Raw genomic sequence first — 11689 nt, forward strand, 5'->3', positions numbered from 1 at the left:
TCAAGTACTTACTCCAAGAAAGTTGTTTAGTGTGTGCTCGTCTACACCTGTTCTTGGAAACCGTTCGATGTCAAGTACAGATTGCTTGATTGCGTTTCCCTATAAGATAAGACATGTAATAGTTTATATAGGTGCAATTTATAAAGTGGAAAGGACAACAATCGTACAATTTTATAGTGGAAAGGACATGTACCACTCGGTCCAAGACAGGTGCTGCCTCGATAAGTGTCCCTTGTCGTGCTACTAGGTCATAGGAAGTGTCCTCATCCTCAGATGATTCAAGGTACGCATAATCTTCTTGGGTCCACTGAATTTTCAACCTTGTTCGTGTAACACCTAGGTACCAAGTAAGGTATGCACGAAAATTGTAGTTGGTATGTGGTTGCTCATTTTCGTAGAGGTTGTCATGAAACTGGTCCCACACCTCTATGTACTGACGATGCAACGTTTGAAACTCAACTGTCTTCTTTTGCTTCTGACGATCAATCCTAAAATTAAATATTAAAGATGAAAATAATAACACAGATTTAACAACATTGATTCTAAAACTCAGTACGGGGTTAAAATATTGAACTAGCAACATGAATATAGGTGGTATGAAATAAATTTCAGCAAGTAGGTTGTAGTAGCACACATCAAATACGATGGAAATGACTAAGGATATAAATTTCAGCAAGCATGGATCTGCAATAGCACATTTATAAATTTCAGCAAGCATGGATAGGCACTAAGCATGTAAATTTCAGCAACATTTATATAAATTTCAGCAAGCATGTAAAAAGTACCAACATGCATATAGGGGGTAATAAATTTCAGCAAGGATTTATATTGGACCAAGTAGCAAATAAATTTCAGCAATCGTGTAATTTTCAGCAACATTTATGGTATTGAACATTGAATAAATATTGAACTTTGAATAAATTGCAGTCAACATATCTATCAATTGCATGGAATAAATTACCAAAATGACTTACTTGTGCAGCTCCACGGAAGTATCAAATGGAGGGACAGGCCATTGCTGGCACAAGCCAAATTGGCGGGCTACTCGATTTGGAAGGTGCCACTCAACAGCATAGAAGCAAATCAGAGGGCAGATCATCAAGTACAAGTCTTCATCCTCGCTACACATGCTGCTTACTCCAAGATGCAGCGCATCATTCGCCGTGTACGGCTCCCAATTCACCTGCAAACATAAGACATGTATATGGCAAGTTAGACAAACTATCGAGCATACATTAAACAAGAACTACTGCATTTTACTCACCATGGAGGGCCTAAGCGTGTCGAGCTCATTGGCATACTGTACGTACGCACGTGAAGTCCTGCTGAAGGCGACTTTGGCCTGGTCCCAAAGATGGGCAAACGTCGGACGGTGATGAGGGTTGCCCACTGCAAACCATTCCCGAGGAGCGTCAACTATGGGCCGTCCAACTGGAAGACGAGCCCACATCCAAAGCTGCAGTAGGTAAACACAACCACCAACGGAAGAACTACTTGCGGTCCGACGACACGCCTCACAAAGGCTACGGTATAGGTAAGCCAGCACTCCCGATGCCCAGCTGTAAGTACCTGTAACCGTTGCAATCAATTTAATCAATGCATAAGTAAACATAAGTAAGCAAATTAATAATAACTGTGTAAGGGAAAAGTACCTGTGGTGTCCCAGTCAGTGAGGCACGGGAGGTACATCCACGATGCAGTGTCCCCTGTCGCGTCAGGGAAAAGAACACACCCAAAAAGGTGCAAGATCCAAGCTCTACAGTAGTAGGCAACTGTCTCCTGGTCCGCATGTGCCGGACAATTACCAAAGCTCTGCCTAAGCCAAGCAATTGGTACCCCAGTGGTGCGCTGCGTCGGTGCCTCCGGAGGAAGTGGTCTTCCAAGGAAGGCCTCAACTCTGACCCTCCAACCATCGGGCCTGCAGTGTCCGATAACTGGACGACCTCTAACACTCAAACCCAGGATCTTCTGAGTGTCCTGGAGTGTAACAGTCATCTCTCCACAAGGTAGGTGGAAACTATGAGTTTCTGGCCTTCACCTACAATTTAAATAACATTGTTGTTAGGGTTTTCAGAAAGATAGATAAAGTTTGTTGAAAAAACATACGATTACTATGGATAAATGGTGCACCTGTCAACCAAAGCTGTGATCGCTGCGGGGTTAATTGGAGGCAACCCACGACGAACCTGATACGATATGACATCCAGGCCAGCCCTCTGCAGCAGAGGTGTGTACCAGTCGTCATACCGCATCTCCTCGAACTTGTCATGCGTTCGAGGTCGAAGCGGGGGTAGTTCCTGCAACCATACAATCAAGTTATTTAATGCATAATAAGTATAGAAATTAATAATAACTGAAAAGCAAAGATCAAAGTAAGTACTGCTCCCTCGGCAGTGAGTCGTCCTCGGTGCTTCTCCTCGTAGTATGGATCCAGGAGGTGGAACTGCTCCATCCTATAAACAAATTTGATCCATTAGTTAGTAATTAAGCAGAAAAAATAATACATTACAATGTAATTATATTAAACAAAGGAGCACTAGAACATGTATGTCTGCCAAAAAGTAAGTTGCATATGAAAGTATTTAACAACTAAAGTACATAGAATATTAAGTGCACCTGACTTAGCGGCCAATGGCAAGTACGCGAGTTGTGTCCAAGTCTACCACATTTGCCACATTGATTTTGCTCGGGGTCAGTAACAAACGGGGTTGCTCTCCCTCGCCTCGTTCTACCTGAAATCTGGTCCATGACCATCTTATGCCTCGTACGCTTTCTGGTTCCACGTTTGTTCCAGCGAGCACCTGGATCTGCAATGTACCTTGGGCCAATGTATTGTGGCCACTGCCCCTCATCTAGGAAAGGCTCAAAACGGGGCGACCAAGTTAGCACAAGGCTATCAACACTCAACTCCCATGGTATCTTGGTCTCGTAGTCAAAGTTGCGATGCCTAGCTGCTGCAATATAGTGAGAACAAGGAGAGTGGTACTGTCTTGGTCTCTCACATCCACATGAAAAATCAGTAAGGACAACAATATAACTCCTTGATGGTCGGATCTCACCACCTGACGTTGTACCACCCCTTTCAGTGACCTGGTACTTGCCAGTGGCATGGTCAAAACACTCTATGTCATGTGTCCTAGCCCTTTCCTTTGCCTTGTCAAGGTGCTTCTTAGGTCTAGGTGCCCATTTCATATTATTACTCTGTAATTGCAATGCTTGAGCATGTCTATCGTTGAACCAGGCCACTAGCCTATAAAAGGTAAAAGATACAATGACATTGACTGGCATGACACGTATACCTTTGAGCACACTATTAAATGACTCTGCCATGTTGCTAGTCTGAAACTCGTACCTCCATCCACCATTATCATGGGCTCTTGTCCATTTCTCAGGTTCCCTCATCAAACCTAGCAGCCACTGCCTACCTTCTGCATTTGTTGTGGTTTTTAACTGCTCCAACTTCTCCTCAAAAAACGGCACCTCAAGCATTCGAGCAACCTCCTCGAATAGAGGAAAGTTGTCCTTCGTACCATCTTTCCGAAGTAAATTCTCTGCAAGGTGTCTAGTACACCAACGATGGTGCAAAGGTGCATAACCAGGAATCTGCTCCTGTACGGCACTGAGTATGCCCTGGTGCCTATCAGATATGACACCAACCTCCCTATGTGGGCCAATGACATGTATCTGAACAAGGCGCATGAACCAACCCCAGCTGTCTTTGTTCTCTCTCTCCACCAAAGCAAAAGCCAAAGGAACCAATGCGTTGTCAGCGTCACAGGAAATGGCTACCAAAAGAGTGCCCATGTACTTGCCAAGCAGAAAAGTACCATCAATTGATAACACTGGACGGCAGTGCCTAAAGGCCTGGACACACTGTGGAAAACACCAGAATGCACGAAAGAATATCTGCCTCCCATTCCTCCATTCATTAGGCTTCGGAATGTACTCGTAATACATGCCTGGATTAGCTGCTTTCATTGCATTGAACATCGCTGGCAGCTGCTCGTACCCCTCCTCCCAGTCCCCATATATCATCTTCCAGGCCCTTTGCTTTGCCCTCCATGCTTTGCCATACTTTATGTCATATTTAAATATCTTCTGAGTCATGTCCATAATTGTTCTGACCTTCAAGTTGGGCCAACCCTTTAAAGTTGTGCATAACGTACTAGCAATAAGTGTAGAGGTCAACTGTCGATGCTTCTGTTGAAGATCAGTCTGGGCACAAGTGAGTGGACCTACAATTTTTGTGATCTTAAACTTCCCGGTGGCCTTCTGTTTACGAGCACAGACCCTCCAGTTGCAATCTGACATCTCACACACAACCGTGTAGCGGCGCTCAACATGGGAGTGCATCACCTTGAAGGGTCTTTTACATATTACAGAATATTGTTGTAACCACCTTCTTAAGCTGGGCAAGTCATTAAAGATCATGCCCTTCTGAATTTGCACACTGTCACTAGGCTCAGGAGCCTCCAGCAGCTCATCATCTCTTCCCTCTGCATAAGCATTTTGAGAATGACTGAGGTCACTAAACTCGTGAACTAGTGGATCACGATCAGGACAAAAACGTCTGATAAGCTCCATTTCTTGTTCACTTAAAGGTGCAACTGGGCGGTCATCATCGGAATCAACAGCTCTAGCTGTGCCATAGGGCTCCTCATCATCCTCAATATGGACATCCAAACTATTAAATGCTATAAAAGCTGCGTCAACATTAAATGATGGAGGCACAGGATGACAAGAATCATTACTTGGATTGTCACCTACAACAAAACCACAAAGATGGATATAATTGAGACAACTAAATAGAACGAAGGAAGGCTAACAAAATGAATAATGCAACTACGCCACTTATATTGAATAGTCTGGGTCATAGGGGTCTCTAGGCAGACAACACCAACACCACCGACAAATCTTCCAGCCTCATTGGGACCGGATTGAGCATCAGGAACGACAACCACATCTTCCACACCCACGTCCTGAATGGGTATCAGAGAAGCTGAGGGTGCCGGATTGTCCGGTTCCGGCGAGAACCCACCAATGGGTGGTTGCCAATTAAGAGGAGAATCCACTAGAGGGCCTGGCTCCTTGGACAAGTTGCGCACAACCAAATCCAAACATTTAAAGTCACTCTTCATGACAGTTTTGACATATTTGTCCCATTGAACCTCGGATACAATTGGGACCAACCGCCTAAAAATTGTCCCTGACCCGCCATGGTGAATGACCCCCTCAACTAAGATTTCTTCTTCATTCGAATTACATTTAAGCTCATCACGAGCACTACCCATCAATTCAGAAAACAAGGGCCGCTCATCAAACATCAAAGGGACCGTTTGCATTCCAACAAAATCAACATTGCCAAACTGATCTTTCTCCACACTTCCTCCATGATATAAGGTTACTAAATTGTCCATCTATTTGATATACAAAATAACCATGTTACTAGGCATATAACTAATACAAATAAAACACCTAAATATCTATCTAAGAAAATACGTATGTAACTAACTATATAACTAAAATTACAAACTAGATTTATCTAACTAAATTACATAACTAAATTTTAAAATATTAAATAAACTACTCTAAATTAAATAAACAACTCTAAATTACATAACAATATTCATATAAATAATACCAATATAGAAAATTGCTACATGAATTATTTCAAAAATTATACAACTTAGAAAATAAACTACATTATCTAAACAATTATCGTACTACGAAAAGAAAAAAAATACCTGCAGCAGCCGGGAGGGCCGGGGCACCGGCGGTGGCGGCCGGGGGCAGCGGCCTCGGCGCCCGGGCCGCGCGGGGCGGGGGCAGCGGCGGGCCGCGCGGTGGCGGCCGCGGCACCGGCGGGGCGCGCGGTGGCCGCCGGGGGCTCGCGGTGGCCGCCGGGGAAGCGGCGGGGCGCACGGTGCCCGGTAGCGGCAGCGGCTGGGCGCGCGGTGGCGGTGCGCGGTGGCAGCAGCGCGGGGCGCGGCGCGCGGCGTGAGCAGGGGTGAGGAGGCAGCCGGGGACTTTTTATCCTACCTCGGCGCCGAGATCTGTGGCGCCGAGCTCGGCGCCATGATCTGTGTCGCCGACTTATTATTATTATTTTTGGCCACTGCCACGTCAGAATGTACGCTGCCCGCGTCCAGGACCTCGGCGTCGTGATCCATGGCGTCGAGAAGTGATACCTCGACGCCATGATGCATGGCGTCGACCCCTGGGTCCATTTCTGCATTTAAGTTTTCCAGGGGTCCAATTGTGAACTTTTTTCAAAAAAAGGGTCAAATTGTAAAAAATTAGACACCCGCGCGCCGCCGGTCTCCATAGGATGAAACGAACCAATACAGCAATGCGAACAGGCGGTGCGCGTGCCTGGGTGCTCTGCGAGCGTGCTGACTGCGACAATCTCTTCAGCCGAGGAGTCCGCGATTAATTACGAGGAGACCATGCGAACGGGCGGCCATGCGAACGTGCGGCGTGTGTGCGTGGCTAGGGGTGTTCGCGTCCAAAGTCAGCCTCGATTCCGTTAATGACATGTTTTGCCGCACGTAGCCTGATCTCCAGAACGTCATCAATTTACGATACGGAGGGAGTATGTGGGTTACTGTAACACTTAAGGTTAATCATGGACTAACTAGACTTAAAAGATTTGTCTCGTGATTTCCAATAAAATTGTGTAATTAGTTTATTTTTTTCTATGTTTAATACTCTATACATGTGTCCAAATATTTAATGTGATAAGTGAAAATTTTTTAGGTGAGAAACTAAACAAAGGTCTGCAACAGTTTTGGGGTGGGCGCCCAACCGCCCACCGTTCTGTGGCGGCGCCCTGGCCGAATGCAATATTACTACTACTAGCGGATAGCGGGCATGAAAAGCGTACCAATATTTTCTTATCATATTTAAGATCGAATTTGTTTAGAGAGGTTTAAATTTGTCTATATTCGAGTTTGAATATTTAACATCTAATATCACATCCATATCCAATTACTTAAATCTATATTTATGATGTTGACATCCAATAATATCTTACCCGACATGGTTGATATTATCCATATTCGAATCCGAATCCGACCAGAAATATGAAAACAAAAGTGATAATGTGATATCAATGATATCTAGGCCTTGTTTAGTTTCCAAAAATTTTTTGTAAAATTTTTCAGATTTCCGGTCACATCAAATCTTTAGACGCATGCATGAAGTATTAAATATAGACGAAAATAAAAACTAATTATACAGTTTGGTCGAAATTGACGAGACGAATCTTTTAAATCTAGTTAGTACATGATTGGATAATATTTGTCAAATACAAACGAAAGTGATACTATTTATATTTTGCAAAATTTTTGGAACTAAACAAGGCCCTATCTGTATCCGATCTGTTTTCATTCCTACCTACTAGCCATACCGGACAGGCCGTTAAGGCGGTAGGACGGTAGGAGTGCAGTCAAGTTCGTTGAGGTTGGACCGTGCTAACCATCTATCCTAAATTATCTGTCGTTTTTTTCTATATCACAAATTTAATTGAGTTTTATAAAAAATACATGTAGTATTTGTATATTTTAAAAAATTATTAAAAACTAGATTCAAAGACCTTTTCAATAATACCAATTATATACCATAAATATTATATTTTTTAATATATATTTTATCAAAGTTATTTTTCGAAAAACAAAAAATAAATATTTTAGAATAAAGGGAGTACTCTCTACGTAGGTGTTGGTGTCTGAAGATGCAGGAGAGGGATGAGCTAGAGAAGCGTCGTCGCCAGCAGAGCAAGGACGGCCTTCTAGAGGAGGAGTCCCCCATCTCCTCCAAGGCGGAGGAGGAGGGGGGAGAAGAAGAAGACGATGATTTCGACTGGCTAGATGTGACCCAGGGGAAGGGTATTGTAGGCCAGGGAGGTTCCACGGCTCCCGAAGAAGGGGTGCGCATGGCGGGGGGCGTGGTGAGTGTCCCCAAGTTGATCGTAGAGAGCTCTGAGGCGCGAGTGGTCGGAAAGTGCCCTGTGTCTTTTGGGCCCTAGGGCGCTAAGGTGCACGTGCCTGAGACCGAGCCCGCGAGGGCAGGCGAGGCTACGCCCCCCTCAGAGGCTTTACGGGTCGTTGGGGCCATGCCCACCCCCGAGGCTCCAAGGGTCGAAGACTGAGGAGGGTTGCGGATCTGCCCTTAGCGCCCGTGCTACTGTCCCCACCTCCGCCCCAAGCTCTAGTCCGCACCGGAGAGTTGAAGTTCCTAGCACGACGGGGCTCATTCCCCGGGCAAGGTAAGCCCCTTTTTATAGTTCACGTTTTTCTTTTTGTTTTGCCCTTTTCTTAGCCCCCGAGCCTTGCATTTGCAGCCGGAAGCAGAAGGCCCCCTTAGCAGGGCTGGCGCCCCATAAGGCGCTAAAGGTTGGTGCCACATCCATAGCGGGGGCCATGGAGCGAGTGTCGTCTACGCTCGTCATAGCCATCCCGCAACGGTGTTGTGGGCTGTGGAGGCGGCGAACGCTATCTGTCTTGGGGTGAAAAGGGCCCGCACCCCGGTGGAAGGAGAGGCCCAGGCAGGAGAGACCGAGGCTTCAACTGCCGAGGCTAGGTCCCCTGTAGTGTAGGCACCAGAGCCTGTGGTGGACATGACTCCAGTCGCGATCGGGGAGGTTGTTTTGATCGGAGCCGAACAGACCGCCCAGGCTGGCGCGGACGCTTCATCCGTGCCACCAGAAGGGGTCGTCGTGGAGGTGGTCTATGACTCCTCTAACGCTCCTCCCCTGCCAAGGCCACATGGCAAGGAGCCGACGGGGGTGGAAACGGTGGGCACCGTCGATGAGCGCTCTGCCCCCTGAGCCTTCACTCAAAGGGGAGGGCGAGGGTGAGCAGGAGGAGGAGGATGAGTGGAAGACCACCCTATGCCGTTCTAGGGGGGAGCGCCATTCGTGGGGCGGCCCCCGAATGGAGTGGTGTGATAGGGGTTTCACGGAGGAGAGGCCAATGTTTGTTCTTGGTGATTCCGTTGAGATCGATCGTTGGGTGGACCTTCGGGATTTTGGGTTGTTGAAAGCCCTAGTTTGATTTTGGATAATTGACGAAACCTATGTGTACTAACCTTTGACATGAGTGAAATATAAAGATAGGTTGGTACACACCAAGTGATGGAGCTAGATGATGGTCATGGTGATGGAGGTGACCAAAAGATGATATTCAAGTGCTCCAACTTGAAAAAGAAGAAAGATAAGTGAGTGGATTTAGGATAGATAACCATACTATAAAGAGGGAAAATCTTTAATTGCAATGGTTATCTAGTGCCACTAAGTGTGAATCTCTTTTACATATACCTAGCGCTTAGTGACGTGGTGAGCTGCATGAGAAAGCCTAAAAATAATTGTGAAAAGCTAATTTAAATGTCCAATTTATTTTGGAATATTTTGGTGAAGTTATCTACTTTAAAAGGTGCTGAAAATTCACAGAAGGTGAACTGCTGTCTAGACAAAAAGGAACTGCAAGCAGTTGTAACAAGCTTAACAGTTTTTACAAGTAGCTAAAACAAGTTGGAAGTAGTTGGAACTAGCTAAAACCAATGCACATTCTAACAGCAAGCAAGTGAATGTATTTGCCAGAAGCTGGAAGTAGTTGTGACCAGTTGGAACTAGTTAAATTCAGTGCACAACTCAACAGCAAGTGAATGAATGTGATTGCAGGAAGTTGGAAGCAGTTACAGCTAGTAGGAATCAGTTGAAAGAATTTATAACTGCTGCTTGTTGCCTGTCCCGTGCGCAAGAAGGAAAAGGCATACAGTGACCAAGCTTGCATACATTGCATATTGTGGAGCTCTTGCCACAATAAATGAGAGAGAAAGAGAAATGTGTTTTGCATGCTTTCATGCATATGTGAACATGCTTTGAGAAAAGGAGGCAGCCATTGACCTTTGCTATTTATAGCGTGGGGTCCACTCAAGTACAAGGAGGTACTTAATTATTTTGAGGTGTTGCTCATCCTTCACAAAGGAGTTTGGCAAGAGTGTATGTGTGTGAACTGCTAGGAAGTTGCAGCTCTTTGTTGCTCACTCATTTATTTGGTGGAGCCCAGTGCTGAGAGAATGCAGAGGGTCACTCAGTGCCTGTGCTGCCCGTTGTGGCAAACAACACTATTGTTTGCCCGTTGGAGAGCTGGATGGCTAAGTAATTTAGACCGAGCACTCCCTTTCCTCTCTCTGTCTCTCTGTCACATTTGTGAGGGGTTCTTGGGCTTATTTCCCGGCGGAGTGCCAAAAGCCAGTCTAGTGGATTGCTCGTGTCATTGAGCTACCTCACTTGTGGGTAGGTTTTTGTGGTGCCCATTTGTTGGGCTAGGTTTGTGAAACACCTATTAGCCGCCGAACCACCAAGTGTTGGTCGGCACAACGGGGACTAGCGTGCCAGCAAGCACGTGAACCTCAGGAGAAAAATATGTGTGTCAATATTGTGATTGGTATTCTCCCGGTGACTATATTGATACACATTGTGATTGGTTCATTCTCTACACATCGGTATAATTATCACTCATCTCTTTACTTTCTTGCAAACTAGTTGTAACTAGTAGTACATAGTTTTAGCTAGTTGTAACTAGTTATAGAGAGTAGTGACATAGTCATTGCTTATGCTTAGTGATCATAGCAACTAGAATTATTGGATAGGTGGCTTGCAACTCTTGTAGAGCTAGAGCAAAATTGGTTTACACCTTTTGTTATATTAGTCCTTTGCTCTAATGCTTTGTAATTTTTTTTAATAGGCTATTCACCTTCCCTAGCCATATTAGGACCTTTCAGTCGTGGAGACCATCAATAAAGTGGCAGACATCGTCGGTCACGACCTCCCCAAGCCACTCAGGTATGATTGTATTTCTTGATTTTTGGTTGATCCGTTGTTTTGATATCCTTCTTGACCCCCTCTCCTTCCCTTTTAGGACCTCATGAAGACTTCTCAGGGAAAATCAGAGTTTATTCGCTGAGAACATGGGGTCTAGGTGGCTTTGGACGAGGAGAAAGCGGCCCACGCACATGTAGAGCAGCAGCTTTTAGAGAAGAGTGCTGAGGTCGAGGATCTTCGCCTTCAGAGGGACGATCTCCATTGTCAGTGCTCTGACCTGACGGCTGAGGCTCATGTGGCATAGGGGAAGATTGCCCGTTTGGTGGAGAGGGTGGAGTCCCTAGAGGAGGCTCTCAGTCACAAATCCAACGAGCGGAGCATCCTCACAGGGACCTTTTGGGACGAGGTTGCCCGGATCAAGGGTCTCCTGACGGAACGGGACGAGGCTTGGCCCAGACCGCTAGAGACCTGGACGAGTCACGGGGCTTTACCCGTTGGTGGGAAGGGAAGGCGAAGGAAGAGGAAGAGGCACGGGGTAAGTTTCCCATTTCCCTAAAACTAATTTTCCTTGCTTCTACACAAGTCTCTGACTTTATCTTTTTGCAGAGTTGAAGGACAAGCTTGCCGAGGTGACTTCGACAGCAGCGGCCCTGCAGGCAGCCTTGAATGTTGAGTCCACGGAGCACAAAGCTCTGCTGACCATCGTCACCTCAATTTGCAATGCGCTCAAGGACAAGGACAACTGATCTGGTAGTTCTCTCCAAAGCCACATGGGTGCTCTCTACAACCGAGTGGGCGAGAAGCTGAAAAGATACCCTCCACATTGGTGTGAAGCGTGCCCTGGCGGTCGTGAGGTCTCACTAC

General features: G+C 45.9%; 1 protein-coding gene across 1 annotated transcript; it reads right to left on the reverse strand.

Moving 5' to 3' along the window:
* On the reverse strand, positions 1–1995 carry LOC110433652 (serine/threonine-protein phosphatase 7 long form homolog). Its single transcript, XM_021456154.1, has 7 exons — positions 1806–1995; positions 1653–1706; positions 1495–1569; positions 1265–1389; positions 975–1183; positions 194–488; positions 1–99 (listed from the first exon to the last, which is right to left on the reverse strand). The coding sequence occupies exons 1-7, from the start codon at positions 1993–1995 to the stop codon at positions 1–3; spliced, it is 1047 nt and encodes a 348-aa protein (XP_021311829.1).

This window comes from Sorghum bicolor, chromosome 3 (assembly GCF_000003195.3).
Source record: "Sorghum bicolor cultivar BTx623 chromosome 3, Sorghum_bicolor_NCBIv3, whole genome shotgun sequence".
In the NCBI taxonomy this organism is placed as follows: domain Eukaryota; kingdom Viridiplantae; phylum Streptophyta; class Magnoliopsida; order Poales; family Poaceae; genus Sorghum; species Sorghum bicolor.